This window comes from Melanerpes formicivorus, unplaced genomic scaffold, assembly GCF_026170545.1.
Source record: "Melanerpes formicivorus ecotype bairdi unplaced genomic scaffold, bMelFor1.0.p_v2 SCAF_197, whole genome shotgun sequence".
NCBI lineage: Eukaryota > Metazoa > Chordata > Aves > Piciformes > Picidae > Melanerpes > Melanerpes formicivorus.
Window position 1 is genome coordinate 22,541 of NW_027142549.1, and position 14,637 is coordinate 37,177.

At 50.9% G+C, this 14,637-nt stretch overlaps 1 protein-coding gene across 1 annotated transcript in view; it reads left to right on the plus strand.

Moving 5' to 3' along the window:
• Positions 1 to 666: 666 nt before the first annotated feature.
• The window catches only part of GPC3 (glypican 3), a gene marked incomplete at its 5' end in the record, with an annotated part of 152,964 nt that continues 138,993 nt past the window's right edge, over positions 667 to 14,637 (plus strand). Inside the window, one exon of the mRNA XM_068169569.1 lies at positions 667 to 1,361. Within this exon, the coding sequence (XP_068025670.1) occupies positions 667 to 1,361 (695 nt within the window). The remainder of the gene's footprint in view (positions 1,362 to 14,637) is intronic.

Below are 14,637 nucleotides of genomic sequence, written 5' to 3' on the forward strand. Positions count from 1 at the left end.
CTAGGTTGGTTCCTTTGGCATTTGACTTAAGCCATGTGTGCGCTGCCCCTGAAAGCTGCTGACGCAGCCCAGTTTTGGCCCTAGGTGGGCAGGATGGGAGCAGGCTTTTGCAGCAGTGATGAGGTGTAACACCCTCCTCCCTCCTTCTGAGCTCATCAGCTTTTAATAACTTGGGGTTTATTTCTTTCCACATGTGCATTTCCCCTTAAAGCCATCGATGCAGCTGAGTTTTGCAGGGGTTTGGCCCAAGGCAGAATGACTTCCCTGCTCCTGCTGGCCACACTATTCCTAATGCAGGCCAGGATGCCATTGGCTTTCTCGGCCCTCTGGGCACACTGCAGGCTCATGTTTAGGCAGCTGTCAACAGTACCCCCAGGTCCCTTTCTGCCTGGCTGCTCTCCAGCCACTCTGATCCCAGCCTGTAGCTCTGCATGGGGTTGTTGTGACCAAAGTGCAGCACCTGGCACTCAGACTTGTTGAATGCCATCCTGTTGGACTCTGCCCATCTGTCCAGCCTGTTGAGGTCCCTCTGCAGAGCTCTCCTACCCTCTAACCAATCAACACCTGCAGTGTTGAGGTGTAACACCCTTCTCCCTCTTTCTGAGCTCATCAACTTTTAATAATTTGATGGTTTCTTCTTCCTTTTTCTCCTGTTCTGTTCTGCAGAAGCCTTTGAGATCGTCGTTCGGCACGCCAGGAACTTCACCAACAGCATGTTCAGGACCCACTACCAGAGCATGGGGCCCAGGGCTTTGAAGCTGGTTGGAGAACTCTTTACTGACATCTCTCTGTACATACTGGGCTCTGACATCAGTGTCAATGCCATGATCAACGAATTTTTTGATGGCTTATTCCCTTTGGTTTACACTCACTTGATTAACCCCAGCTTCCCCCACCCCTCTGCGGACACCGCCGAGTGCCTGCGGGCAGCCAGGAGAGACCTCAAAGTCTTCGGTAACTACCCGAAGGTGATGATGACCCAAGTGGCCAAGTCCCTGCAGGCCACTCGAGCCTTCCTGCAGGCCCTCAACCTGGGCATCGAAGTGATCAACACTACTGACCACTTGAAATTCAGCAAGGACTGCGGGCGAGCCCTGCTGAAGATGTGGTTCTGCTCGCACTGCCAGGGGCTGCTCCTGGCCAAGCCCTGCGCTGCCTACTGCAGCCTGGTGGTGCAGGGCTGCTTGGCAGGCGTGGGGGAGATCGATAAGCACTGGAGGGAGTACATTGGGTCCCTGGAGGGGCTGACCAAAGGCATGCGTGGCGCCTACGACATGGAGCACGTCCTGCTGAACCTCTTCTCCGTGGTGCGGGAGGCCATCGTCTACGCCCAGAGCACCGAAGGGAAGCTCTCTGCAACTGTGAGTGAATAGAGGATAGGATAGGATAGGATAGGATAGGATAGGATAGGATAGGATAGGATAGGATAGAGTAGAGCAGGATAGGATAGGATAGGATAGGATAGGATAGGATAGGATAGGATAGGATAGGATAGGATAGGATAGGATAGAGTAGAGTAGGATAGGATAGGATAGGATAGGATAGGATAGGATAGGATAGGATAGAGTAGAGTAGGATAGGATAGGATAGGATAGGATAGGATAGGATAGGATAGGATAGGATAGGATAGGATAGGATAGGATAGGGTAGAGTAGGGTAGAGTAGGATAGGATAGGATAGGATAGGATAGGATAGGATAGACTACAATAGGATAGAATAGAATAGTATAGAATAGAGTAGAATAGAGTAGAGTAGGATAGGATAGAGTAGAATAGAATAGAATAGCATAGAATAGAATAGCATATAATAGAATAGCATAGAATATCATAGAATAGCATAGAATAGAATAGCATAGCATAGTATAGCATAGAATAGAATAGAATAGAACAGAACAGAACAGAATTAACCAGGTTGGAAAAGACCTTGGAGATCATCAAGTCCAACCTATCACCCAGCACCTTCCGATCAACTAAACCACAGCACCAAGGGGCCAAAGACCACTCAAAACTGGGATATTCCCCCAGCTCACTGGATGGCAGGGTTCAGCCTTTCCCCAGGTGCCCTACATGTTAAACCCAACCTCCAGCTTTCCTCCAGCCAACATGAATTGGCTGCTCCAGTTACCAGCTCCTCTTCCTTTCCCCCCGCCTCCTCTCCCAGAAGTTCTCTGGGCAGTCGGAAGAGAGGGATTTGGAGTAATTCAGGCATCAGCCTCATTGCTGGGCTGTGAGGTTGGGAGCTGAGATAACCTGGAAGAGAGGAGATTTAGACTGGAGATTGGGGAGAAATCCTTTACAGTGAGGGTGGTGAGAGGCTGGAACAGTTTGCCCAGGGAGGTTGTGGATGACATCCTGGAGATCATAGAATCAACCAGGTTGGAAAAGTCCTCAGAGATCATCAAGCTCAACCTATTACCTAATACCTAACACCTCCTGACAACTAAAGCATGGCTCCAAGTGCCACATCCAAGCCTTTCTTGAACACCTCCAGGGACAGGGACTCCATCACCTCCCTGGGCAGCACATCCCAATGGTCAAGCTCTCTTGCTGGGAAGAACTTTCTCCTCACCTCCAGCCTAAACTTCCCCTGGCACAGCTTGAGACTGTGTCCTCTTATTCTGGTGCTGGGTGCCTGGGAGAAGAGCAATAAGGTCTCCCTGAGCCTCCTCTTCTCCAGATGTACAAGCCCAGGCTGGACAAGGCCTTGGGCAACCTGATTTGGTCAAGATGTCCTGGCCCATGACAGGGGGGTTGGAACTGGATGTTCTTTAAGGTCTCTTCGAATCCAAAGCATTCTATGATACCTCAGCATCTTCAGTACTCCCTGGGCACTGTACTTCTCTTGAGTAGCTCTGTGTCTGTGTAGCTGAGGCTAAACTCCAGCAGTTTACTCCTTGGTTTAGGACCAGGCTTGGTAGAGTTAGATAATGGTTGGACTCAGTGATCTTGGAGGTCTTTTCTGACCAAAACAATTCTATGGTTCTGTGAGCCCTTCCTCCTCAGGGAAAAGGATCAGAAAAAGGAGAGCAAAGCCATGGGTTGAAATGAAAATGGATTTAATCACAGAATCACCAAGGTTGGAAGAGACCTCAAAGATCATCAAGTGAAAGAATACCACTGCCAGTAGAAAGTACATAAAGTTATATTCAGCTCAGTGGGGGCACAGCAGTCACACTAAACAGGAAAGCAGTCCTCAAGAGCAGAAGAAGGAAGAGGAGCAGGGTGAGGAGGAACCCCCACAGCAGGAGCTGGAGCCCAAGCAGGAGGCTCCTCTCTCCTCAGCAAACAACTGTGGTGCCCGCTCAGGTCAGCTGTGCTGGCTGACTCCCAACTGCTAATGACCTGCAGCCCATGGCTGGCCTGGCATTCAATCCCAGCAAAACCAGGGCACTCAGAAAGGCTGATCCAGCTCTCCAGGTGTCCCTTGCCTCCTTTGACATCATGAAGATTGCTTCCAAATTGATGCATGCAGGCATGTAGTGTGGCATCCTCTGCTTCCAGATCTCATAGAACCACTGAATGGTTTGGGTGGGAAAAGACCTTTAAGTCATCCAGTCCAACCATTCTCTAGCTCCACCAAGTCTGATTCCAAACAATTTACTGAAGAAGAGCTGCTTTTCCCTCTTTCTGGTAACTCATTCCTGTTTTAAGCTGCAATTAATCCCAGGGGCGAGGTTATTTCTTAGTTATTAGGAGTGAGCTGACTCATTAAGCACATGTCATGTGAATTTCTGAGCTTCCCATGAAAGTCAGGCTTCCTTGTTCAGCAAATCCTGCTGCTCCCTTGGAACACCAGGGAAAAGTGCACACTGGTAACACAGCACTTGTCTTGCAGAGGAGATTTTTCTTGAGACACAACTGAGGTGCTCTGTGCAGGCAAGGCAGAGCTGGGAGTGGAGGCAAGTGAGTGAAAATCTTGTTGGAGTTTGTTTAAAGGCAATGATGATTCAAATGATAGAATCATAGAACGGTTTGTGTTGAAAGGGAAATTAAAGGTCATCCACTTCCACCCCTCCTGCCATGGGCAGGGCCACCTCCCACCAGCCCAGGTTGCTCAAGGCATCATCCAGCCTGGCCTTCAACACCTCCAGGGAGGGGACGGCCACAGCCTCCCTGGGCAAGCCAGTTCCAGTGTCTCACCACCCTCACTCTAAAGAATTTCTTCCTCATCTCCAGTCTCAATCTCCCCTCTCCCAGCTCAAAGCTGTTGCCCCTCATCTTGTCACTCTCAGCCCTAGTCAAAATTCCCTCCCCAGCCTGTAGCACTGCCTGGGGTGGTTGTGGCCAAAGTGCAGAACTCAGCCCTTGGAGTTGTTAAATGCCATCCAGAAGCATTGCCCTTGCTGGCTGTGTGCCAGGCTTTGCCAGCACACACATCATGTTCATTGCTGTAGGATCCTGAAAGGCTAAGTGTTTGTCCTTCCATTTCCTCCTTTTATTGGCACAACAATAAAACTGCCCTTGTTCTTGGAGATGGTGCATGTGCACAGCCAGGGAACGTCACTGGCACTTACATTATAGACTGCTGAGACCTTGATCTCTCTCCAGAGAATGTGTTCATGGGAGGATGAGCAGATGGAGTGCCATTAAAGTCATAGAATCATAGAATCAATAAGGTTGGAAAAGACCTCAGAGATCATCCAGTCCAACCTGTCACCCAACACCCCTTGACAACTAAACCATGGCTCCAAGTGCCACATCCAAGCCTTTCTTGAACACCTCCAGTGATGGGGACTCCACCACCTCCCTGGGCAGCACATCCCAATGGCCAATCTCTCTTTCTATGAAGAACTTCTTCCTAACATCCAGCCTAAACGTCCCCTGGCACAGCTTGAGACTGTGTCCTCTTGTTCTGGTGCTGGGTGCCTAGGAGAAGAGACCAACCCCCACCTGGCTACAACCTCCCTACGGACAGTTGTAGTCAGCAAGAAGGTCTCCCCTGAGCCTTCTCTTCTCCAGGCTAAGCAACCCCAGCTCCCTCAGCCTCTCCTCACAGGGCTGTGCTCCAGACCCCTCCCCAGCTTTGTTGCCCTTCTCTGGACACCTTCCAGCAGCTCAACATCTTTCCTAAACTGAGGAGCCCAGAACTGGACACAGGACTCAAGTGGTGTTCCTCTAACCAGTGCAGAGTACAGGGGGAAAATGACCTCCCTGCTCCTGCTGGCCACACTATTTCTGATGCAGGCCAGGATGCCATTGGCCTTCTTGGCCCCCTGGGCACACTGCTGGGTCATGTTCAGCCATGTGTCAATCGGTACCCCCAGATCTCTTTCTGCCTGGCTGCTCTCCAGCCACTCTGACCCCAGCCTGCAGCACTGCCTGGGGTTGTTGTGGCCACTGTGTAGAACCCAGCACTTAGATGTGCAAAGCCATAACCTGCTGCTCCTCTGCCAAAGCAGAATGCAAAGCCTTGCACAACCATTCAGTGCCCCCCTGCTCTCTGGAGCTGTTTGGGTGCATCAGTGGCACATGCAGGCAGGCAGCTCTTGAAACAGAGCTCCTCTGGATTGTTTAATGCTTGAGTGCTTCTTTGCTTCGCTTCAGAGACATTTTTGAGTTCAAATTAAAACACAAGAAAAGACCCCCCATTCCAAGCTGAGAAACCAATTGCCTGGCAGTTGTCACTGAGAGGGAAAGGCCACTGGCTTTCTAAAGGTTATTTTTGAAATACTGCTGTTGCTCAGCTCGGGCTCTCGTGTCAAACCGGAGCCCACAGCTCATTGTCTTAGGAGAGAAGATAGGAGCTGTTCAGCAGAGGAGTGAGCAGGCAGGAATGGAAGTGCTGAGGGGATGAAGCAGAGCGTTGCAGGTGGCCTGACTCTGAGAGCTGGTCTGCACCTGGAGTAAATAGCTCTGCCTGCTTGCTTGCTTTTCTCCTTCCCTTCCCTTCCCTTCCCTTCCCTTCCCTTCCCTTCCCTTCCCTTCCCTTCCCTTCCCTTCCCTTCCCTTCCCTTCCCTTCCCTTCCCTTCCCTTCCCTTCCCTTCCCTTCCCTTCCCTTCCCTTCCCTTCCCTTCCCTTCCCTTCCCTTCCCTTCCCTTCCCTTCCCTTCCCTTCCCTTCCCTTCCCTTCCCTTCCCTTCCCTTCCCTTCCCTTCCCTTCCCTTCCCTTCCCTTCCCTTCCCTTCCCTTCCCTTCCCTTCCTCTCTTTTCCTTCTTTCTTCCTTTCTTCCTTCCTTCCTTCCTTTCTTTCTGTCTGTCCTTCCATCTTTCTCTCTTTCTCTCTTTCGCTCTCTTTCTTTCTCTTTCTCTCTCTCCTCTTCCCCCCTTCCCCCTTTTCCTCTTTCTCCCTTTTCCCCCTTCCCCCCTTCCTTCCTTCCTTCCCTCCTTTCCCCCCTTCCCCCTTCCCCCTTTTCCACTTCCCCCTTTTTTCCCCTTCCATCTTCTCCCCTTTTTCCCCTTCCCTCTTCTCCCCTTTTTCCCCCTTCCCCCTTTTCCACTTCCCCCCTTTTTCTCCTTCCCCCTTCTCCCCTTTTTTCCCTTTCTCCCTATCCCCCTTCCCCTTTCCCCCTTCCCCTTTCCCCCTTCCCCTTTCCCCCCTTCCCCTTTCCCCCCTTCCCCTTTCCCCCCTCCTCCTTCCCCTCCTTTCCTCTCTCCCTTCCCTCTCTCCTTTCCTCTCTCCCTTCCTTTCCCCCTTCCTCTCTCCCTTTCCTTTCTTTCTTTATTCTATGCAAGAGAAATAATCTAGCTCAAGTCTAAGCCCAGTTGGCATTTCCAAAGCAGTACGAAACAAAAGGATCTTGAGGAGAAGTCTTATGAGGGACCTGAGGTTGTTCAGTGAGAAACAAAAGGATCTTAAGGAGAAGTCTTATGAGGGACCTGAGGTTGTTCAGTAAGACATAAAAGGATCTTGGGAAGAAGTCTTATGAGGGAGCTGAGATTGTTTAGTGTGGAGAAGAGGAGGCTGAAGGGAGAGCTCATTGCTCTCTACAGCTCCCTGAAAGGAGGTTGCAGTGAGGTGGGGGTTGGTTGCTTTTATTTATTGTTTGTTTGTGGTTGGCTTTTTTTTTTTTCCCCCTAGCTGTGCTGGAATGAAAGTTTCTCTGTCAAACTTATCAGCACACATTGAGTTGCAGAGAGTGTACCTGGAAGCAAGCAGCTGTATTCACTGTTATCCTGTAAACAGGATTGTTTGGAGACACCTTGGTCATATCAAAGCCTAAAATGCTGCAGGAGCTGCTTTTGAAATGGTGGGGCTTTGCCCTCATGCTGCCTTCTCCTCTCAACCTCTTTTATTACTGACTTTGGCCACCACTGCTTCTGTCAGCAAAGTTCAGTTCACCTGGATGTTATTAAGGATAATGACCACTTATTTAATTGTCATTAACCCCCCCCTGGAATTGTAGAAAACTTCTCTTCCATGCCTGCAGTGATTATAGCCTGAATAATAACACTGCTGCCCTTGGCTGTCCTGTGGGCTGCTTTGGGTTTCCATGGTGTTGGTGGCACTCCTGCAGCAGTAGTTTCTCCTCCTGGTGAGAGGAGACCGCATTGCTCTCTACAACTCCCTGGAAAGGAGGCTGGAGTGAGGTGGGAGGTCAGCCTTTTCTCCCTAGTATCAGGTGATAGAATGAGAGGAAATGGCCTGAAATTGCATCAGGGGAGGTTTAGGTTGGATATTGAAAAATGTCTTTGCTGCAAAAGAGGTCAGGGGTTGGCACAGGCTGCCCAGGGAGGTGGTGGAGTCCCCATCCCTGGAGCTGTTCAGGAACGGTGTGGCCATGGCACTTTGGCACGTTGTTTAATGGCCATGGTGGTGTTAGGTTGATTGTTGGACTTGAGGATCTTAGAAGACTTTTCCAACCAAAACATTTCTATGAGGTCCCCAGGTGTTACCCAATGGAGCATCCATCCCCCAGTGTGGCTGCTCCTCTGTCCTCCTCTCCCCAGCCCTGGGTGTGGGCATTTGCACAGAGACCTAGACCCCCCCATTATAGCCTGTAGAAGACTTTCCTGCAAAGGGCAGGTGAACTCGAGCTCCAGAGGTGTTGCTGAGCCTCCAGGCAGGATTCTGAGGAGTCCTGCAGTCCCCAGGATGAGAAGTCATACTGCTGTTAATCTGCTTTTTGGAAGCTGTGTGCCTCCAGGCATGCATTTAAATGTAAGCTTCGGTGCCTCTGTTGTTCCCGGTGTGTAAACAGCACTGCAGAAGAGTGGATTCAGTCATCTGGCAGGAGGCAATTCCCAAGCCAAGCCTTGCTTTAAGAGCTAATTTGTCAGCCCTGCTGTGTATTAGGGCTTTATTATTTCTACAATTTGTCTGTTTAAAAACTTCACCTCTAAAATATGCTATTAAAATACTTTATCAAGCAGGCTGAGGCTCAGGGCAGATTTGGGGGGGGGTGGGGGTGGAGTACAAAAGCCAATGTCTGTCTAGGGCTGTATCCATATTAATTTTCCTATCTGCTACATGCCAATGTCTGTCTAGGGCTCTATCCATATTAATTTTCCTATCTGCTACATTTTTTTCGACACCCCCCCCCCCGGTTGAAAATGTGCCCCAGAAATCCACCTCTTGTAGATAGTTTAATAATGAATGTAGGGAAGAGTGATTTCAGGCTGTTTGTGCTTGCTGCCACAATGAGAGATGTAGTATAATCCTGATGCAGTACTCAGCTTAATGCTTTCTCTGCTGTTGGAGCTACAAGAGACAATAGGGCTGGGTGTCTTGCTTGGCTCTTGGTTACAGAACACAGAATTAACCAGGCTGGAAAAGACCTCAGAGATCATCAAGTCCAACCTATCAACCAACACCATCTGATCAACTAAACCATGGCACCAAGTACCTCATCCAGGCTCTTTTTAAACACCTCCAGGGATGGTGACTCCACCATCTCCCTGGGCAGCACATCCTAATGGCCAGTCTCTCTTTCTATGAAGAACTTCCTCCTAACATCCAGCCTAAACCTCCCCCTGCACAGCTTGAGACTGGCACCTGGGGAAAGGCTGAGCCCTGCCACAGCTGGGGGAATATCCTAGTTCAGAGCAGAACAGAGGTCCTATGGCCCCAAAAGGAGCAAAAGAACAGAGCTCACCCAAATGGATTGGACAGTGATGGAAGGTTTACATGGGAAAGCCAATTCATATTCCACAAATAAAACCTACAAAGCATATTGCTGAGCATATCCCAAAAGCACAGATATTTCACTGACACCACACCCAAAAGCCCAGTGCTTCCCTTCTTCCCAACACCCCCCAAGGCTCTTTCAGAATGGAATGGAATGGAATGGAATGGAATGGAATGGAATAGGATAGAATAGAATAGAATAGAATAGAATAGAATAGAATAGAATAGAATAGAATAGAATAGAATAGAATAGAATAGAATAGAATAGAATAGAATAGATAAGAGAAGAGAAGAATAGACTAGACTAGACTAGACTAGACTAGACTAGACTAGACTAGAATAGAATAGAATAGAATAGAATAGAATTAACCAGGTTGGAAAAGACCTTTGAGATCATCAAGTCCAACCTATCACCCAACACCATCTGGTCAACTAAACCATGGCACTGAGTGCCTCATCCAGGCTCTTTTTAAACACTTCCAGTGATGGTGACTCCACCACCTCCCTGGGCAGCACATTCCAGTGGCCAAATTACTCTTTCTGGGAAGAACTTTCTCCTCACCTCAAGCCTAAACTTCCCCTGGCACAGCTTGAGATTCTGTCCTCTTGTTCTGGGAGAAGAGACCAACCCTTACCTGGCTACAACCTCCCTTCAGGTAGTTGTAGAGAGCAATAAGGTTTCTCCTGAGCTTCCTCTTCTCCAGGCTAAACAACCCCAGCTCCCTCAGCAGCCCCTCTGGGCTTCCTACCTTAAGCCAGCACTGTAAAGTCCTTTTGAAAGGTTGCAGAGCTGAGGTGTGAATGTGATGGTGCTGAGACACATAGGAATTCATCTCAGTTTATCCCCCAACTCCTGATAACTCCTCAGGGTTTTGAACCCATCCCAACAGAGCTGAAAACAGCAAGCAACTCACAGCATAGTGGGGCATGAACTCTAAAAGGTGGGTGGCTTGGGGTGAGGCCATGGACCATGTGTTGCATGTGAGGAGGATGCACTGCAGGTGGGAGATGTTGGACAAAGGGATGTGGGGTTTGGCTGCCTTAGCTGCTTTGTCCTGCATGACCATCGGGACATGTGTGCCCTCTGAGCCCTATGAATGGAGGTGGCAAGACTTCTCCTGCCCTTTAGCTGTTGTGTGGTGCCTCTGTGTCTGGACATGTAGCTGCAGTGGCTGATCCCCATCTTGCACAGCAGGACTCTTGCACAGCAGAACCTGGAGGTTCTCCTCCCCCTCTATTCTGCCCTGATGAGGCCCCACCCGAAATACTGCATCCAGGTCTGCACTTCCCAGTTCAAGAGGGACAGGGATCTGCTGCAGAGAGCCCAAGGGAGGGCTACAAGGATGCTGAAGGGACTGCAGCACTGCCTGGGGAGGAAAGGCTGAGAGCCCTGGGGGTGGTTAGCATAGAGAGGAGAAGACTGAGAGGGGAAATGATCAATGTCTCTAAACAGCTGAGAGCTGGGGGTCAGGAAGGAAGGGACAGGGACAGGCTCTGCTCAGTTGAGCCCTGGGATAGGACAAGGGACAGTGCATAGAAACTACAGCATAGGAGTTGCACCTCAACATGAGGAGGAACTTCTTCACTGTGAGGGTCTCAGAGCCCTGGAGCAGGCTGCCCAGAGAGGTTGTGGAGTCTCCTTCTCTGGAGCCTTTCCAGCCCCATCTGGATGTGTTCCTGTGTGACCTGTGCTGGATTCTCTGCTCCTGCTCTGGCAGGAGGGTTGGACTGGATGCTCTCCAGAGGTCCCTTCCAACTCCTAACATCCTGTGAGGCTGCAATTAGGGTTGGGCACAGAAGATACTGTAGAGGTGATATGTCTGAAACATGACTGAATGTGGGAAGGAGAAGAAGGAATTAAAAGATCAAATACAATACAAAGGAACACAAGGTCAGTCTTACAAGCCTCACACACAGAGTACTTTGAGAAACACAACAGCAACTCACCACCAAAAGCATAAAGCCCTCTCAAGAAACTGCTGGGGTGTGGTGCTGAGGGCCATGCTTTAGCACCAGCTTTGGCAGTTAGAGAATGGTTGGACTTGATGATCTTAAAGGTCTTTCCCAACCAAATCCCTTCCATGGATTCCTGGGAGCAGATGTTGGTCAGTTAGAGGGCAGAAGGGCTCTGCAGAGGGACCTTGACCGACTGGACAGATGGGCAGAGTCCAACAGGATGGCATTCAACAAGTCCAAGTGCCAGGGGCTGCGCTTTGGCCACACCAACCCCATGCAGTGCTACAGGCTGGGGTCAGAGTGGCTGAGAGCAGCCACGCAGAGAGGGACCCGGGGGTGCTGGTTGACAGCAGCTGAATATGAGCCTGCAGTGTGCCCAGATGGCCAAGGAGGCCAATGGCATCCTGGCCTGCATCAGGAATAGTGTGGCCAGCAGGAGCAGGGAAGTCATTGTGCCCTGTGCTCAGCACTGGTTAGGCCACACCTTGAGTCCTGTGTCCAGTTCTGGGCTCCTCAGTTTAGGAAAGATGTTGAGATGCTGGAAGGTGTCCAGAGAAGGGCAACAAAGCTGGGGAGGGGTCTGGAGCACAGCCCTGTGAGGAGAGGCTGAGGGAGCTGGGGTTGCTTAGCCTGCAGAAGAGGAGGCTCAGGGGTGACCTCATTGCCCTCTGCAACTACCTGAGAGGTGGTTGTAGCCAGGTGGGGGTTGGTCTCTGCTCTCTAGCAAGCAGCCCCAGAACAAGAGGACACAGTCTCAAGCTGTGCCAGGGGAAGTTGAGGCTGGAGGTGAGGAGAAAGTTCTTTACTGAGACAGTCATTAGCCATTGGGATGTGCTGCCCAGGGAGGTGGTGGAGTCCCCATCCCTGGAGGTGTTCAAGAAGGGATTGGATGTGGCACTTGGAGCCATGATCTAGTCATGAGGTCTGTGGTGACAGGTTGGACTTGCTGATCTTTGAGGTCTCTTCCAACCTTGGTGATTCTGTGCTACTGTGATGGTTTCCTGTCCCTGTTGCCATGCACCGGTTGAGTGCATTGCTGGCGCGGCGATGCCGATGTGGTTTCCCCTGCATGCTGCCTGGGAGCTGCTTTTGGAGCTGGCTTAGCTGATGACTTGCTGGAAGCAGCTTTGCTTGGTGGTTTGCAGCAGCAGCAGGGAGCTCCAGTGAGTTTTCCTATCTGCTAATGGATTTCTTTATGTGCTAGAGCTGGCAAGAGAGCTGTGAGGAAATCTTTGCAGTGCCGCTCAAGGAGCCCTTCCCTTCAAGACAACCAGATCAGTGCCTTTGTACTTTAACTGGGGGCTGCTTTCTCTTGGCATTGCTCATGGGATAGTCAGATGTACAGCTGCTCTATTTTGAGTGCCTTTATCAGCAAGTCTTAATCCTCAGGCTGTTCTCTAATGCCTGCTGGCAGCTAGCTCCATTTTTCACTACAAGCTGGAAATGAGGGTGAGGTTTTGGCTCCCAGTAAGCTCAGACCCACTCAGAGCCATCCCAAGGTGTATTTATCATCTGCTTTTGTACCATTGTGTGCTAGGTGGTATAACCTACCTGATAAGATGGCTTAAAGCAAGCTTCTGTTTCTGCTGCAGGCTGGAAACAAACCTGAGCACTGAGGGCAGTATCAGCAACTTTCTTGATTCTGTGAGGAAAGGTTGAAAGTATTCTGCTGTGGATGTCTGGAGAGGTTTCAGGCATCCAAGGTTTTCTGCTAGCTGAGGGAGCACATGGCAAGGCACTGAACTCTGAGTCCTTGGCCACAGAGTCACAGAATGGTTTGAGTTGGAAGGGACCTTAAAGATCATCCAGTTCAAACCCCTTGCCATTGGCAGGGACACCTCACACCAGCCCAGGTTGCTCAAGGCCTCATCCAGCCTGGCCTTGATCACCTTGATCACAAGGGCAACAAGGCTGGGGAGGGGTCTGGAGCACAGCCCTGTGAGGAGAGGCTGAGGGAGCTGGGGTTGCTTAGCCTGGAGAAGAGGAGGCTCAGGGGAGACCTCATTGCTCTCTACAGCTCCCTGAAGGGAGGTTGTAGCTAGGTGGGGGTTGATCTCTTCTCCTAGGCACCCAGCACCAGAACAAGAGGACACAGTCTCAAGCTGTGCCAGGGGAAGTTTAGGCTGAAGGTGAGGAGAAAGTTCTTCCCAGCAAGAGTAATTGCCCATTGGGATGTGCTGCCCAGGGAGGTGGTGGAGTCCCCATCCCTGGAGGTGTTCAAGAAAGGCTTGGATGTGGCACTTGGTGCCATGGTTTAGTTGTCAGGAGGTGTTGGGTGACAGGTTGGACTTGATGCTCTCTGAGGTCTCTTCCAACCTTATTGATTCTATGATTAATACCTCCAGGGAGGGGACATCCACAGCCTCCCTGGGCAACCTGTTCCAGTGTCTCCCTACCCTCACTGAATGCAGGGCATGCACCTCATTTCTGGGAAGGACTTAAGCATGGTTGTTCTTGGCTGTCACTTGCCCCTCTAAGGAACTGAGGCTCAGAGGTTCCTCTCAGTCTAGACAAAGTTCTGCTTTGTGTCTTGCCTGAGAGGGAGGCTGTTGGTGTCACAGTTCATTCCCTCCTGACAAGAGCTTTGCTTCTAGAGGATAGGGGTAGCACACTTTTGTGCACTTTGGTTAGCCTTGCTCTTTTTCTGTTGGGGTCTAACCTGGGCAGAGTGGTGTGCAGGTGTCTCCTTCTGCTTGCCCTGCTGACATGGTGAGGTTTTGGGTCCATTTGTAACTGAATTGGGGCTGGATGTATCAGAATGAGCATGTGGGGCAAGACTGAGGAGGGTGCTGGGCTGACCTAAGTCGAAGGAGAGGAAGAGCTGAGGGAGGGAACAAAGTGGGGGTCAGTCACATGCAACAAGTTACAGGACAAGAGAAAGGGCCACAAGTTTCTTCCCAGCAAGGGTTCTCAGGCGTTGGAACAGACTGCCCAGGGAGGTGGTGGAGTCACCATCCCTGGTGATACTTCAGAGACTCATGGTGAGGGTTGCAGTTTAGTGGCAGTGGCTTATCATCAGTGGTGGGATTGTGAGCAAGCAGTTGGACTTGATCAGTGGAGTCCCTCAGGGATCAGTCCTGGGACCAGGCTTGTTCAACATCTCTGTGGGTGCCATGGACAGTGGCATTGAGTGCACCCTCAGCAGGTTTGCTGATGACACCAAGCTGTGTGGTGCAGCAGACAGCTGGAGGGAAGGGATCCATCCAGAGGGACCTGGACAGGCTGGAGAGGTGGGCACAAGCCAACCTCATGAAGTTCAACACGAGCAAGGGCAGGGTCCTGCAGCTGGGTGGAGGCAATCCCAGGCACAAATCCAGGCTGGGCAGGGACTGGCTGGAAAGCAGCCCTGGGGAGAGAGACTTGGGGGTGCTGGGGGAGGAGAAGCTCACCAGGAGCTCTCAATGTGCACTTGCAGCCCAGAAAGCCAACCAGATCCTGGGCTGCATCAGGAGAAGTGTGGCCAGCAGGGCAAGGGAGGTGATCCTCCCCCTCTGCTCAGCTCTGCTGAGACCCCACCTGGAGTACTGCCTCCAGTTCTGGAGCCCCTATTGCAAGAGGGATGTGGAGGTGCTGGAAGGTGTCCAGAGAAGGGCCAGGAGGATGAGCAGAGGGCTGGAG